Genomic DNA, 17,593 nt, shown 5'->3' with positions numbered 1-17,593 from the left:
TCAGTAGGCGGATTCTCGAATGTGGACTCTGAATAATGAGGCTTGACTGAACACACACACATTCAAGTGCCTGTGTGTATCCACCCAACACAGGCAACAGCACCACAACAAACACAACGGAAGCCGTCTGTGGATCTCTCCCCAGAGACGATCAGGTTGCTGAGTTGAGCGTGTTGTTCACGTGGGGGAAATGCCGCTTTTGCCGGGACCCAGGCTCCCCTCTCTAGCTCTGTTGAGTGAGCAGTTCTGACCATTCTTCAGTTTGGAGGTACCACTCCCCAGCACTGCTGACCCACGTGACCTGCAGTGGGAACCAAGCGTCACAACGTCAAAAACTTCCAGGTGAATCTACTGTGTAACCCGTACTGAGAACCACTGATTAGCCAAGCAATCTTGCCATAAACCCCGGAGAACAAATGGAAACATTGTATCGATCATGCCTTTTCATTCTATATTTTTGGTGCTTGGACACCTTGGGGCCTTGCTCACCTGGGAGAGACTTCCCGCCCAGGGCTAGCTAATTCCTAGAGATGGCACACACCTTGTTTCCCAGTGTACCTTTCGTGGGCAAAGCATGCAATCCAGAGCCCATGTTCCCTTCCCCCTCCTCTGCGGGGCTTTCTTTCACACTCAGGGCCACTGTCCTCCTCCACTGACCACCCCAGAGCCAGGTACCAGACAACAAGGGACAGCCCCTGAAATTATTCAAACTAGGGGGTCCTAAGCCTGTCTCCTGCCTGACCCTGGTGCTTCTCTGAGGGGACCCCGATGGTGTGCCACAACCCCCCCCCCCTTGGGAACTGTGAGTAACAAGGCAGCCTTTCAATGGCGGTGCTCTCCTAACCCATTGGCCTCACATGCCCGGATCATAATAAACCTCTATCTTAAAACAGACTCCTCCCCTCAGCCTTCCACTCAGAATGTTCCGTGGTGTTTGGAGGGCCCTGCCCAGCACCCCTTGGTCACCCATGCCCGTGCTCTCTCCACCATTCCTGTGGCCCATTAAGGGCTGAGTGCCATTGTTTTCTCATGTTCTGCTGGGACAAATTTTAGATATGTGGCACCTGACTCCGCTGTAATCAACGTTCTCTGCAGTGGGAAGGAGAAGCCAGAAGGGGCTTTTGATGCAATGCCTTCAGCCCCTTGACGGGTTGTTCCTCACTGCTTGGATGGAGGAGGAGCTGGTGGGCCCAGTGGGGGGTGACGCATTCCAGGGAGGTGTTATCAGGAATCCCTGTGAGACGGGTCTGCTCCCGGCCCCAGCTCAGTGGACTGCAGAGCGAGGTACGGAAGGAACCAGCAGGAGACTTGCCTTTCACCTTTGTCCCTTGCAAACAAGACGCATAACGCTACGTAGGGGCAGGTCTCGTTTCGCCAGCCTGTGGACAAAACATCGGGACATTTCACGTCATCTTTCTGGGTGAGGTCCATCACACCGTGTGGTTTTTAGTGACACAGTCTCTCCAGGGAGGATGGGACCGGTTCTGCCATCTGTGGTTCTTCACGCAGAGCTTTTACGCAGGTGTTGCTGGTGTTGGCAGATGAGTTTTGGCCAGGTGTGCTGGCAAGAAACAGCCTTTTTCTGTTTATGGTTTTGTTTTTTAATCCGAAGCTTTCACATTTATGTAAATGTCTCAAAACTTTCTTTAAAAGAATATTTAGTTTTGAGAGGGAGACAGAGCACGAGCAGGGGAGGGGCGGAGAGAGAGAGAGAGAGAGAGAGAGAGAGAGAGAGAGAGAGAGAGAGAGAGAGAGAATGAGAATCTGAAGCAGGCTCCAGGCTCCGAGCTATCAGCACAGAGCCCGACGCGGGGCTCGAACTCACGAACCGTGAGATCATGACCTGAGCTGAAGTTGGACGCTTAACCGACTGAGTCACCCGGGCATCCCATAGGGTACATTCTTTTTGTTTATTCTGCTGAGCAATTATTTTTTTCTTTACAAAATTTATTTAAATTCAAGTTAGTTAATATATAGCGTTGTATTGGTTTCCGGAGTAGAATTCTGTGGTTCATCGCTTACATAAAACACCCAGTGCGCATCACAAATGCCCTCCTCAATGCCCATCAGCCATTTAATCCACCTGCCCTCCAGCAACCCTCAGTTTGTTCTCTATAGTTAAGAGTCTCTTGTGGTTTGCCTCCCCCTCTGTTTTTTTTTTTAAATTTTTTTTTTCAATGTTTTTTATTTATTTTTGGGACAGAGAGAGAGCATGAACGGGGGAGGGGCAGAGAGAGAGGGAGACACAGAATCGGAAACAGGCTCCAGGCTCCGAGCCATCAGCCCAGAGCCTGACGCGGGGCTCGAACTCACGGACCGCGAGATCGTGACCTGGCTGAAGTCGGACGCTTAACCGACTGCGCCACCCAGGCGCCCCTCCCCCTCTGTTTTTATCTTATTTTTCCTTCCCTTCCCCTATGTTTTGTTTCTTAAATTCCACATACGAGTGAGCAGTTTTGAATCTTGAAATTCACAAGTTTCATTCAGGAAACACTTCTTGTCCCATATTTCCATACTTCTGAAATGCCTACTGTTTTGATATTGGGCCATCTGGATTGATTCTCTGATTTACTATTTCTTTACTGTTTTTCTCTGCATCTTTTTGTTCCTTTGTGTTTTTTTTTTTTGTTCTTTTGTGGTGTTTTCCTATACTATACTATATATATAGTATATATATATATATATATATATATATATATATATACACACACACACTATATATATATATATATATATATATATATTTTTTTTTTTTTTTTAAATAATTTTGTGAGAGAGAGAGAGAGAACAGGGGTAGAGAGAGAATTCCAAGCAGGCATCATGCTCAGCACGGAGATCCCACGTGGGGTTCCATCCTGTGACCCTGGGATCATGACCTGAACTGAGTTGGATGTTCAATAGACTGAGCCCCCCCCCCCCGCCCCGCCCAGGCGCCCCCCACCCCCATTTTGTATTTTAATCCTCCTATTGAGTTTTTTCATTTCTCATATCATTAAAAAAAATTCTAACATCTTTTTCTTTAAAGAAAAAAAATTTTTTTTTCACATATACAGTCTTTTTAGTTACACCTCTGGGTTCTAGCCAGTTATAGCTCTAATGTTACTAAGAGTTTCTTTTTGATTTCTTCCCTCAGTCTGTTTCCTCTAAAGTGCTTTCAGTTTCAATATGACTGTTGTGTGGTCTCTGTCCCTTGATACTGTTTGGTTAATTGGGTAAAACAGTGTTTGCAAGCTCTGTGCACACGAGGTAGTCTCATTTACTTTGTTTCTCTATTCAGGGTGATCTGGGTGGGTTATTTCCTTGAAGCTTCCTTAATGGTAGATGTGTTGTTGTTGTTAGGTGTTTGTGTTTTGTTTTGTTTTTTGTTTTGTTTTGTTTTGGACTGGTTGATTCCCAGAAAAGACTCTCTCACAGAAGCCAGTTCTTTGGGTAGCTACCCCGAATGTTGGCTGAATGGTCCAATTCTTTCCCTGCACAGGCAGCTAGGACTTGGGTTGTGTGTTCCACTTGCTCTGTGTTGAGGTAGGTCAAGGTCTGCAGCCAGTGAGGACATACTTGTCCAAATCCTCACCTTTGTTCTCAGTGGCTCTGGATCTGGGCCACCTTCCCACCAGTGCTCAGACTCAGGCATAACAGAAATCAGTCCCTCAGGCAGCCCCCTTCAAATTTTAGATTACAGCCCAGTCCTTTCCTTCCCTCCTCAAGGATCAGAAGGCGGCTGGGGGGCTTCCTCCTGATTGTGTGGTGCTGTGGTCGGGGAGAGATTATGGTGAGAAGGTGCCAGGTACTTTCCTGTTGGCTTTGATGCAACCAGTCTCATGCTTGAGGGGGTGCAGGAGCCCCTCAAGTAGTGTCTGAACTTTTCACAAAGGGACTCAATCCATGTGTGGTTGAATTGGTGTGTCCCCGTGGGAAAGGAAGTCTGAGGCTCCCCATTCTGCCTGCCATCTTGCTGATGTTCTAGCTAATCTCCTCTGGTATAAGGACCCAGGTCTTATTGAATTAGGGCCTGCCCTAATGATCTCATTTCAATTTAATTAGTCATTTAAAGACCTTATCTCTAAAGACAATCATGTTCTGATGTCCTGGGGGGGGTGGTTTAGAATTTCCACATATGAATTTTAAGGGGATATGATTCAGCCTATAACAATGCTACAACATGGATGGGCCTCAAAAATATTATGCTGAGCAAAAGAATTCAGATGCAAAAGGTCACCGATTGTATGATTCTATTAATATGGAATATCCACAATAGGTAAAATCTGTGGATACAGACAGCAGTCTGGGGTTAATGGGAGTGACTGTTTCATGAGCATGGGGTCTCCTTGGGAGGACAAAAATGTTTTGGAACTAGATCAAGGTGATGAGTGCACAGCACTGTGAATGTACTAAGTCCCGCCGAATTGTACTCTTTAAAAGTATTAATTGTGTGCTTATGTGAGTTTCATCTCAATAAAAGAAGTGTGTGTGTGTTTATGTGCATATAAAGAGAGAAAAAATGGTGAGAGATATATGGATGTGCTTTTCTGCACATTTAAAAATTTTCAGGTAAGAAGTTAGAAAAACTGAGAAAAGACTTGCTGTTTCATAATTATTTTCTAGCGATTTCCATAATCTTAGGCTTATCTCCTCCAAAGAAAAAGGTGATGATGGCTTGTCAACATAAAAGGGCAAATTACTTTAAGCATGGCTCCTTCCTTCCTTCCTTCCCTCCCTCACTCCTTTCTTCCTTCCTTCTTCCTTCCTTCCTCCCTTCCCTCCCTCCTTCCTTCCTTCCCTCCTTCCTTCTTACCCTCATTCCTTCTTTCCCTCCTTCCTTCCCTCCCTCCTTCCTTTCCTCCTTCCTTCTTTCTTTCCTTCCTCCTTCCTTCCTCCCTTCCCTCCTTCCTTCCTCCCTTCCCTCCTTCCTTCCTTCCCTCCCTCCTTCCTTCCCTCCTTCTCTCCCTCCCTCCCTCCTTCCTTCCTTCCCTCCCTCCTTCCCTCCCTCCCTCTTCCTTCCCTCCTTCCCTCTTCCTTCCCTCCTTCCTTCCCTCCCTACTTCCTTCTTTCCCTCCTTCCTTCTTTCCCTCCCTCCTTCCCTCCCTCCTTCCTTCCTTCCCTCCCTCCTTCCTTCCTTCCCTCCCTCCTTCCTTCCCTCCTTCCTTCTTTCCCTCCCTCCCTCCTTCCTTCTCTCCCTCCCTCCTTCCTTCCCTCCCTCCTTCCTTCCTTCCCTCCCTCCTTCCTTCCTTCCCTCCTTCCTTCCTTCCTTCCTTCCTTCCTTCCTTCCTTTCCTCCCTCTCCTCCCTCCTTCCTTCCTTCTCTCTCTCCCTCACTCCTTCCTTCCTTTATTCCTTCCTTCCTTCCCTCCTTCTCTCCCTCCCTCCTTCCTTCCTTTATTCCTTCCCTCCTTCCCTCCCTCCCTCCCTCCTTCCTTCCTCCCTCCCTCCCTCCCTCCTTCCTTCCCTCCTTCCCTGCCTCCTTCCTTCCCTCCTTCCCTCCCTCCCTCCCTCCTTCCTTCCTTCCTCCCTCCCTCCTTCCTTCCTTCCTTCCTTCCTTCCTTCCTTCCTTCCTTCCTTCCTTCCATCCATCCATCCACTCTTGATGCAGTTCAACATGCTAGGCGTTGAGGATTCAAGACCCACTCCCCACTACTCCATATCTTGATTTCTCTTCCCCAAATCCTGTCTGTTCCAGCCCTTCCTGTTCCATAAACATCCATGTGTCCATGTGCTTTGGGTACCAGTGGCACAGAAACGAGTAGTCGCAGGAGTCTTGCTGTCAAGGAACTCACGGTCTGTGGCAGTGTTACTCCAAGTGTAGCCCATGAACTGATAGTGGCCCTTGAGGAAAACAGGACCTTGAAACAGACTGTAAATGAACAATATAACTATGATTTAGTTCAGCTGGCATTTCTTCCAGAGGAAGATGTTCTCAGTTAAGGGAGCAGTGTGTTGAATAACTTTCTGGTGCAAACTCCTTGTCTCCATACAGACTGTCACAACTGCTTTGAGTACCGGTCTAGTATCTGCTTGGAAAAATTTCATGGCGAATGTCAAATCCAATTTGTAAGGGCTGACTGTTTGGCGTGCCGAGTTGGGAAGCTCCATCCAGGCTCAGAAGTAGAAAGCCATGAGGCCAATTACTAATGCCTGCCATGGGCTTGGATGTACGGCAGGTGGCACAGCACAAGGAATTGGCTGGTAGTTGTCTGCTATATATCAAGTCCTTAACGCAGGTCACTCATTCCTGCTTCTATCCTGATTCCACTAGTTTCCATCTTTCTGATTCAGCTTTGGTTTGAGTAACACTCTCGGTCACTCACTTGGCCTCGGGAGGCTTGTCTGTGACTTCCTGCACTGGGCATCCCTGCCTAAGGTAGCTTGGCTCTCTGGGCTCTCCCCTTTCTCTTGGCTCAGCTGTGGATACACAATAAGCTCACAGGCACTAGAACCATCTGTCTTTGGATCATTGCATCTCCTGAGTCTTGGAGGCCCCTAGAGGAGGAAATGCCTCCACCCAGGGAAGTTGCCTCTTGGGCGTTTTACCACCATAGCTGCCTCATTATTTAACTCAGAAGAAACCTCCTGGACATGAAAAAGAAATTTTTTTTTTTTCAAGCATGGGATCCATTTGCAGCAATGGATTCCTCATCTACTCCTCCTGGTTAGACCCAAACAAAAAGACTTGGACATCTGTTACATCCATTTACTGACATCAGTGCTACCCATCCTTTCTGTAGTTGAGAGATGAGTATTTTTCCACAGCCTCCAGGGACAAAATATCAAGGGCTCTAGGCTCCCACTGCAACTAATTTCCTCTCTCGCAGATAGGGGTTTCTGATGCGACAGGTCTCCATGGAGTCCCCACTCCCAGATTATGACATCTATTCCCCAGATGATGATGTCTGTTTCTGCATAGACAGGCAGCACTGGTTGATGCTGGAATCGAGGGAGATTTTATCAGGGGCTATCCTAGAATGAGAGGTGTTGACATGCTTATGGGGTATTGAGAAAGGTCCTTCATGCCACATGCAGACCCTGCTGGGTGGGGGGCAAGAACTTGGAGCCCAGGCTTGTGGGGATGTTGAAGCTCCAGGCATGATTTAGAGATTAGACATTGGTGGCAGGATGGATCTGAAGAGCTGCTGGTATTGTTTTCCGTAGACATGTTGGGTTGACGGGTATTGGATGGAAGGATGAGTTCTTGTCCACCTCTTTGACTTTTGCCAACCTGCAGGAAGTTGTTATACTGAGTGTTTATTCTTTCCTTGTCTGTCTTCACTGCTATGAACCCAAGGTGGCCAGGCCTCTAGATGGCAGAAGGTGATCCATGTGGATGTTCAATCCATGTTGAAGGTCATCTCGTGTTGACTTTCCATAAAAGCTGTTGGAAGCAGCCAGATATGGGCCCCTGACCTTGGTCAGAACCACCCATCTGGCATGGGTTGGGGGCACCCTCAGCTTCCCTCCTGAGGACTGGCCATCCACAGCAGGGATCCTCCCCAAAGGAGTTCTCAGTTCTGACTTCCTGGACGCAAGAGCTGAGCATCGACTGCAAGAAAGAAACCACTTCCAGGGATGTGCTGATTCCAAATCCTAGCCGGCCCTCTCAGTAGCTGTGTGACTTTCAGTAAGTCACGTCCCCTTCCTCAGCCCATGTATTGGTAGCATTAGTTCCAACAAAAATATCGCTTCCCTTACAGGATGGATACACTCAACAAGTATTTATTGAGCGAGCTCTGCTGTGGATCCTTGAGCTGGTGTAATCGAATGTGAGGATAAACGGACAATGTAAATGGCAGGGTCCTGCAAATTGCATTTGAGTAGCTAGGTTACCAAGGGCCCAGATCATGTCTAGTCATGGTGGGGAGATGGGAAGTTGTATGGGCAACAGGAAGGTGAATAATGTCAGTGTCTTTTCCTTGGTCTCTTGGCGTCAGCAAGAGACCCCCCCCCCCAGACCCACATTTTGGCACTACTGAGGACAGTGGGGAAAGGAAGTGGTGAAGGAGCATCTTGGAAACTTGCCCAAAGGGCTCCTCTTCAAGCCAGAAGAAAAGTACTGATTTAGGAGTCCCAGGTGATCCAGCCCAGATTTGAGTGAGTCGTGGCTACCTCTGCCCACCCCTGCCTGTCTCGCTTGCAGGGCAGAGGCTGGGTGGATGGCAATCTTCTTCAGGAAGAGGTCTTGAGGGGAAAGAGTTTGTCAAAAGCTCAGGACACAAGGGGATCACAACCAGAATCTCCAGCCACCAAGATACCAAAAACCCAGGAATTGTTTGCATAACAGGGGGGAACATCTGGGCACCCTCGAAGGAAAGGCTCGTTTGGGGGCACACAGGACTGAGTATGTAAATATGTGTAACAAATTCTGAAATGTGTATTATGGTGTTTGGGGGAGTGTGCAGTATGCAAAGGGGAAAACAGGGACTTTGGAATCAGATTCCTATTCTGTTTAGATTTCAGCTGTTACTTCTTTGCTGGGTGGTGCTGGGCAACTCCCTACACTTCTCTGAACCCATATATGTCTTCTTGTAAAAAAAATGCAGATAAAACAATGCCTACAGGCAGGGGTCAAATTGTGATAAAATACATGTAACAAATTTACAGTTTTAACCACTTATAAGTGTACTATTCACAGCATTAAGTACATTCATATTGTTGTGCAACCATCTCCAAGACTTGAAGATTAAAGTGTTAAGCACACAAAACACTTAGCCAGATGCTTGCTAAGTGAGTCCTTAATTGGACAGTCCTTAATTGGTGTCAGTCAGTCCTTAATTGGTGTCCGTTTCTTTTAGGGTAAGTCTATGTGAATGATAGAGTGAGATCAGGTTCATTTGGACATTTAAATAGCCCTTGACAGGAGCCTGTAGTAAAAGCTATTTCACTGGCTGGGATACTTGGTGTTTGTTTGGGGGGGGGGGGGTTGGTTGGCTATAAGATGGCAGAAAAATTGCAAGAATTAATTTTTTTTCTGTATGGAGTCATGGAAATAGTAAGATATTCCCAGGATTTATGCGGGGTCTGAGCTTAATCCAATTTAAGAATAAACATCTGGAAGAGGCATTGAGGAAAATGTACAGGTTACAATTATCCTGTCTTTAAGCCAGAGGTTCTCAACAAGGGGTGATTCTGCCTCCCTGAGGACATATGGAGCCAGTTTTGGTTTTCATGATGAGAGGCAGTGGTGGGGGATGCTCTTGGCATCTCGTGGGTTGAGATCCAGGGATGCTGCTAAACTTCATACAATGCACAGAACAGTTTCCCACCACAAAAAATTATCTGTCCCCAGATAACGCCACGGTGGAAAAACCCTGCTATAGGCTAATGGATCTGGGGTTGAGTGGAGTTTGGGAGACGCTGCTAAGGGGTCTTAGAGGCCAGAGAAGGGGCAGGTGGGTTTCTACACAGGACGAGGGCATCACAGAGAAGCACTAAAGAGATTGACGGAGCTGGACAGGGTCAGACCATGGAAGGAGCCACAATGTTGAGTGATAATAACAATCAGCCAACACTGAGAAGGTTTTATGTGTCTGGCCTTGTGCTAAGCACGCATCAACTAGCAATCTCTAATGCATTTCCTCTCTAGAGAATTAGTAATAATTCTATAACAATTATATAATTTGTAGATTTTATGTATAATTATATTTATGTAAATTATATCAATTTATATATATTTATTGAGCACTTGCCACATGTCAGACACTGAGCTCTGAACATTCATCCTTTAATCTTTACAACTGTGCTTTAACATAGATTACTGTCATCCATTTGATGGATGAAGAAACTGAGGTTAAGTAGATACCCAAGGTCGAGCCGCTACAAACTAGTTGAGCTGGGGTCCAAGCTCATTTTAATCCGACCCTTGGGTACACTCTCCTAAGCAATAATTCTGTGTGGTCTATTTCTTCTGCCTGGAACAACTTTCCTTCTTCTGGCTGCCTGTAAAACTCCTACCCGATCTTCAAAACCCAGCTCCAATGCCTCCTCTGTGAAGTCCTCTCTGACCCCACCCAAGGCAGAATTTCATCCCCTTGGTACCCAAAGCCTCACGCATGTGTCTCCATTATGTTGTTGATTAGACTATTCTGACATGATTTGATCAATGCTCACTTTCCTTCTCAAACTCTAACTTTTATAACCACAGGACTATTATCTTAACTTCCTAACATCATCAACTGACTTTGGAAAATGCTGCCAGTGAGGCAGCCCATTCCATTTTTGGTTGGATTTCACAGTTAGAAAGTTCTTTGTTAGGGTGAAGCACCCATCTGGCTTCACTAACATTCACCTCCCAGTATCAGGAGTCACTTGGTTCCCTGACACAGCATCCCTCTCATAGAAGCTCTTCAGATACTGAGGGCATCTGTCCCAAGACACTTCTCTGACTATGCCCTGTGGTGTTAGCAGTCATTTCCTCAGAACATCCTATTCACTTCCCTCAATGTACTTTCCCTCTATCACAAAGATCTTGTCCATTTATCTCCTTGTTTGTCATCAGTATCCTGATGGAGTATGTGGGGTGCAGGTAGAGGGACCTTGCCTAGGGTGCTTCACCTCTGGATATCTTATGCCCAGCTTATCTTAGGCCCAATTTTATTGAATGCATGGGTGAATGGTAGGTTGGGAGCTTGGATGTGATGGGAAAATCAGGATGTTGGATAATTAAACAGCCTTTAAGGCCTTCTGAGTGAGGATGGCAGCCTTAGGAAAAAGAGCTCCAGTGAGGCCCTCTGTAAAATCCACTTGCCCTTAAATGGCCAGTCTTGTTGATTCTCTAATCACCTGCAGTTGGGAATAGACATTCTTTTGGTCTTGCACTGTCCACTGTTGGAGTTGTGGGTGGTGCATGGGATTCCAGGGCAAGCTCGGTTTGCCCGGAGGCTTGGAGGGTGCCAGGAGAATTAAGTATTCCCAGTTTAAGTGTGTAGCTCCCTCTAATCCGTGGTCCTCTTTTTTGTCTGCCTCATTCTCCCAGGTGATATTAGACACAACCTTCTAGGCCTGGTACCTTACTTGAAATTGAGTCAGACTCTCCACAGGTCACTACTCTTCACCCAATGCAACAAAATCACCAATAACAGCTGAGCTGACTGACAACTCCTCTCCCCACCCAACTCCAGGCTGTTTGATTCCCCAACCTGCTGTCACCCATAGCCACCCTCTGTGGCTCACGCCCTCTGGAGATTCATACCCTCAGTTTGACCCAGTACAGACTCATCATTGATTTCTCTTTCCCCCGTGTTCTCATCCAGGCTCTTGGACCTAGACCTTTCTCTGTTTTCTTCCTTGGTTTATTGCTTTGGCTCCGTCACCCTCCATTTCACCACCCAGCCTTTTTGGAATCTCACCTCTGCTTTGGCCCCAGGACCATTGGAAGGAGAGGTATTGAAACATTCTACTGGAGCTGAGTTACCGTCTTTGACTTGGACTTCAATGTTTGGACCTCAAGAATCAGTGTGTCGCTCTTTACTAGGGTGTGACCAAGTATCTTGTTCAGAGACGCAAGTTGTTGCTGTCCCATCCCATGCCTGTGACAGACGTCATTCACTGATTATGGCATTTCCAACCGCTGATTCTAGCTGTGACCTTGTAATACTTCTCCAGGCAGCCACTACCAAGTGGAGGCGGTTGGCACGTGGGTAGAAACTTATTTGCCATCCCCACTCAGGCATCTTGCCATTGGTATCCTTCCTCCAGCAAAAGTACGTTGTGTGAAACATGGGGGATGCGAATCAGTCAGTGACCTCTGACTTCATTCTAGTGGGCCTCTTCAGTCACTCAGGTTCACGTCAGCTACTCTTCTCCCTGGTGGCTTCCACGTTTACCGTGGGCCTCCTGGGAAATACCATTCTGCTCTTCCTGATCTGCATGGACTCCCGGCTCCACACACCCATGTACTTTCTTCTCAGTCAGCTCTCTGTGTTTGATGTTGGCTTTCCCCTGGTCGCCATCCCCAAGATGGCATCCCACTTCCTGCAGGGAGAAGGTTCCATCTCCTTTGAGGGTTGTGCAGCTCAAATATTCTTCCTGACCCTGTTGGGTGTGGCTGAGGGCATCCTGTTGGCCCTGATGTCCTATGACCGTTATGTTGCTGTGTGTCACCCTCTACAGTATCCTGTGCTCATGAGGCGTCAGGTGTGCCTGCTCATGGTGGGCTCCTCCTGGCTGGCAGGTGTGCTCAATGCCTCCATTCAGACCTCCATCACTCTGCACTTCCCCTACTGTGCCTCCCGCATCGTGGACCACTTCTTCTGCGAGGTCCCAGCCCTGCTGAAGCTCTCCTGTGCAGACACCTCCGCCTACGAGTTGGCGCTGTCCACCTCTGGGGTGCTGATCCTTGTCCTTCCCCTTTCCCTCATTGCCATCTCCTATGGCCACGTGCTGGGGGCCGTTATACGCATGCGCTCTGAGGAGGCCAGAAACAAGGCCTTCACCACCTGCTCCTCGCACATCACAGTAGTGGGACTCTTTTATGGTGCTGCCGTGTTCATGTACATGGTGCCGGGTGCCTACCACAGCCCACACCAGGACAACGTGGTCTCCCTATTCTACAGCCTTGTCACTCCCACACTCAACCCCCTTATCTACAGTCTGAGAAATAGGGAGGTGCGGATGGCTTTGGTCAAAATGCTCAGCAGAGCTGGGCTCAGGCCAAAGTGATGACCACCCAGGGGTTGCTGGCGTGATCCCAGCGGTTCTTCATTCCCCCACTCCCATTTCCCCAAAGCACCAATTTGTGGTCCAGCTACCAGAGCCTTATAGTCAAGGCTAAGGGCCTGTCCAGCTTCTTCCCATCCTATGACTTGTTGGGTTCATGTTTCCTTCCATGGACTTGTGGAAAACAAAGGTAGCTGTCCCAATCACTTATAGTAGATTCTGCCTCTATTCTTTAGTACTATTTACATGAATAGAGGGCCCTGCTTTGTAAAGTTGAGATCTCCCTGTTGATAATTATATTAGTACTAATGAGCACTTGTTGACCATTTTACCTGCTAAATGAATGTTATTCTGTCCTTAACAATGGCTTTTGAGATGTAGGACTTTCATGATGTTTATGTGTAAGAGAAACAAGACTCAAGAGGGAAAATAACTTACAGATGGTCACACTTCGAGAAAGTGGTAGAGCTTGACTTGAACCCATGGTTCTCTGAGGCCAAAGACAGCCCCCAAGAGACTGTGTGACTATATGAAGCAGTGACCTCCTCATTTTTATAGGTTTAGTGTGTGTGTATGTGTGCTGGGATGGTGGTTGGGCCAGAGAATATATGGAAGACCACCAGATTCTTGAAAATGTGAGTTGCTCCTTTGAATGGTAAGGGGTGTGTGTGTGTGAAATTTAACAGTATTTATGAAATATTTGTTAACTTTGAGTCTTATGAAGATGTCCGCTCTTGACCAGGGTCTGGTTATTTTGTCAACAAACACTTAATATTTTTTTTGGGGGGGGAGGGGTGCTTATTTTAACTTCTTGTGGATAAATATCCAGCTGTTAGGCAATAGTCAACTTAAAAAATACTTTAACAGCTTTATTGAGGTAAAATTGACATACAACAAGGTGGTTACATATTTAAAGTGTAAAATCTGATGAGTTTTGACTTATGTATATGTGTGTACAATAATTACCACTATCGAGGCAGTGAAAGTACACATCACTCCCAACAGTTTCCTTCTGCTTCTTTGTCACTCCTTTCTCCCATCCTTTCCAAGCAGTCACTGATCTGCTTTGTCACCATAGATCAGTTTGCGTCTTGTGGAGTTTCATATAAATGGAATTGCAGAGTATATACTCTGTTTTTGTGTAGCTTCTTTCACTCAACATTGTTATTCTGAGATTCATTCTTGTTGTATGTACTCTTAGTTTATCAAGTTTATCATAGATATCAAGCAGTATCTTACTGTATGGATGCATCATATTTGCTCTTAAATATACTTTCTCCTTTATTGATGCAGCTTTTAAGCTTTCTTTTGACTGGTATTAGCATGGCATATTTTGTTCCATAATTTTACCTGTTTATGTCATTCTATTTAAAGTACATTTGAGGCGCCTGGGTCGCTTAGTCGGTGAAGTGTCCGACTTCGGCTCAGGGTCATGATCTCACAGTCCGTGAGTTCGAGCCCCGCATCAGGCTCTGTGCTGACAGCTTAGAGCCTGGAGCGTGCTTTGGATTCTGTGTCTCCCTCTTTTTCTGCACTCTCCCCTCAAAAATAAGTAAACATTAGGGGCGCCTGGGTGGCGCAGTCGGTTAAGCGTCCGACTTCAGCCAGGTCACGATCTCGCGGTCCGTGAGTTCGAGCCCCGCGTCAGGCTCTGGGCTGATGGCTCGGAGCCTGGAGCCTGTTTCCGATTCTGTGTCTCCCTCTCTCTCTGCCCCTCCCCCGTTCATGCTCTGTCTCTCTCTGTCCCAAAAATAAATAAAAAACGTTGAAAAAAAATTAAAAAAAAAATAAGTAAACATTAAAGTACATTTATTGTAGGCAGCATCATAGAACTGGGTCTTGTTTTTTTATTCAATCCGACAATCTTTTTTATTCAAGTAGATTTCACATAATATAAAATTAGCCATTTTAAACTGTACAATTCAATGGTGTTTAATACATTCACAATGTTGCACAACCATTGCCTCTATTTCCAAAACATTTTCATCATCCCAAAAGGGGACTCCATGCCCATTAAGCATGCCCATTCCCCCCATACTCTGGCAAGCACTAATCTGCTTTCTGTCTCTATTCATTTACCTATTTTAAATGTTTCACATAAATGAAATAATGCAATATGAAGTGGGCTCTGTGCTGACAGCAGAGAGCCCCACACAGGGCCCGAACTCACGAGCTGTATCATGACCTGAACCAAAGTTAGATGTTTAACCCACTGAGCCCCCCAGTTGCCCCTATATAACCTTTTGTGTCTAAATTCTTTTACTTGGTATAATGCTTTCAAGATTCATCCATGTTGTAGTATGTAGTATGTATCAGCACTGCATTTCTATGGCTGAATAACACTCCACTGTATAGATATACCATATTTGATTTGTTCATTCACCCACTGATAGGTATTTGGGCTATTTCCACCTTTTGGTGAGTATGAATAGTGCTGCTATGAACATTCATGTACATGCTTTTGTTTAAATATCTGTTTTTAACCCTTTTTGGTATATACCTAGGGATTGAATTGCTGGGTTATATGGTAATTTTGCATTTAACTTCTTGATGAACCACTGAACAATTTTTCACCCTTGTGAAAGTGGTTGCACCATTGTACGTTTCCACGAGGATTCCAATTTATTTACATCCTAACCAACACTTATTTTCCATTAAAAATATTTTATTTTTAATTTTTTTAATGTTTATTTATTTTTGAGAGAGAGAGCATGAGCAGGGAGAGAGGGAGACACAGAATCTGAAGCAGGCTCCAAGCTCCAAATTGTCAGCACAGAGCCTGATGAGGGGCTCAAACTCACAAACTTTGAGATGATGACCTGAGCCGAAGTTGGATGCTTAACCGACTGAGCCACGCAGGTGTCCCAAAAAAGATTTTATTTTTAAGTAATCTCTACACCCAACATGGGATCAAACTCACAACCCTGAGATCAAGAGCCATATGCTTACCAACTGGGCCAGCCAGGCACGCCTTTATTTTTCATTTTAAAATTATAGCCATCCTAGAGGGTATGAGTGTATGTTATTGTAATTTTAATTTGCATTCCCTTAATGACTAATGATGTTGAACATTTTTTCATGTGCTTGTTGGCCACACACACACACACACACACACACACACACCTCTTCTTTGAAGAAATGTCTGTTCAAGTCTTTTGCCCATTTTAAAAAAAAGTTTATTATTTATTTTGAGAAAGAGCAAGACTATGAGCGGTGGCGGGGTGGGGGCAGACAGAGAGGAGAGAGTGCAAATCCCAAGTAGGCTCCACACTGTCAGCACAGAGTCCAATGTGGGGCTCAATCCCATGAACTGTGAGATCATGACCTGAGCCAAAGTTGGACACTTAACTGACTGAGCCACCCAGGCGCCTCTCAAGTCTTTTGCCCATTTTAAACATCTATATCTATCTATCTATCTATCTATCTATCTATCTATCTATCTATCATCTATCTATCATCAAGTTAGCTAACATACAGTGTATACGGTGTGCTCTTGGCTTCAGGAGTAGATTCCCATGATTCATCACTTACATACAACACCCAGTGCCTATCCCAACAAGTGCCCTCCTCAAAGCTCATCACCCATTTTCCCCTCCCCCCACAGATCCCCCCATCAACCCTCAGTTTGTTCTCTATATTTAAGAGTCTCTTATGGTTTGCCTTGCTCTCACTAACTATTTTTTTCCCTTCCTTTCCCCTATGGTCTTCTGTTAAGTTTCTCACATTCCACATATGAGTAAAAACATATGATGTCTGTCTTTCTCTGGATGACTTATTTCACTTAGCATAGTATCTTCCAGTTCCATCCATGTTGCTGCAAATGGCAAGACTTCATTCTTTTTCATTGCATTCTGTATTCTGTTGTATATATAAACCACATCTTCTTTATCCATTCATCAGTTGGACATTTGGGCTCATTACATAATTTCACTATTGTTGATAGTGCTGCCATAAACACTGGGATACATGTGCCCCTATGAATCAGCACTCCTGTATCCTTTGGATAAATTCCTAGTAGTGCTATTGCTGGGTTGTAGGATAATTCTATTTTTAATTTTTTGAGGAACCTCCACACTGTTTTCTAGAGTGGCTGTACCAGTTTGCATTCCCACCAACAGTGCAAGAGGGTTCCCCTTTCTCCACATCCTCGCCAACATGTGTTGTTGCCTGAGTTGTTAATTTTAGCCACTCCAACCAGTATGATGTGGTATCTAATTGGGGTTTTGATTTATATTTCCCTGATGATGAGTGATGTTGAGCATTTTTTCATGTGTCTGTTAGCCATCTGGATGTCTTCTTTGGAAAAGTGTCTATTCATGTCTTCTGCCCATTTCTTCACTGGATTACTTGTTTTTTGGGTGTTGAGTTTGGTAAATTCTTTATATATTTTGGATACTAACCCTTTATCTGACATGTCATTTGCAAATATCTTCTCCCATTCCGTTGGTTGCCTTTTAGTTTTGTTGATTGTTTCCTTTGCTGTGCAGAAGCTTTTTATCTTGATGAGGTCCCCATAGTTCATTTTTGCTTTTATTTCCCTTGCCTCTGGAGATGTGTTGAGTAAGAAATTGGTGAGGCTGAGGTCAGAGAGGTTGTTGCCTGTTTTCTCCTCTAGGATTTCCTAGAGGAGATGGTTTCCTGTCTCACATTTCGGTTTTTCATCCATTTCGAGTTTCTTTTGTGTATGGTGTAAGAAAGTGGTCCAGGTTCATTCTTCTGCATGTTGCTGTCCAGTTTTCCCAGCATCACTTGCTGAAAGGACTGTCCTTATTCCATTGAATATTCTTTTCTGCTTTGTCAAAGATTAGTTGGCCATACATTTGTGGGTCCAATTCTGGTTTATCTATTCTGTTTTATTCCATTGGTCTATGTGTCTGTTTTTGTGCCAATACCATAGTGTCTTGATGATTACAGCTTTGTAATACAGACTAAAGTCCGGGATTGTGATGGCT

The 17,593-nt window shown here is 45.5% G+C and overlaps 1 protein-coding gene across 1 annotated transcript; it reads left to right on the top strand.

The window, feature by feature from the left end:
• The first annotated feature begins 11,702 nt into the window (after positions 1-11,702).
• Positions 11,703-12,644, top strand: LOC109253956 (olfactory receptor 2Z1). The gene has a single exon (XM_019427415.2). It carries the CDS (start codon positions 11,703-11,705, stop codon positions 12,642-12,644), a length of 942 nt encoding a protein of 313 aa, XP_019282960.2.
• Positions 12,645-17,593: the final 4,949 nt, after the last annotated feature.

The sequence above is a fragment of the Panthera pardus genome, unplaced genomic scaffold, assembly GCF_024362965.1.
Source record: "Panthera pardus isolate Hobbes unplaced genomic scaffold, ASM2436296v1 HiC_scaffold_8, whole genome shotgun sequence".
Lineage (NCBI taxonomy): Eukaryota > Metazoa > Chordata > Mammalia > Carnivora > Felidae > Panthera > Panthera pardus.
Note: the sequence above shows the minus strand (reverse complement) of the source record. Positions and strands in the feature narration are given on the sequence as shown.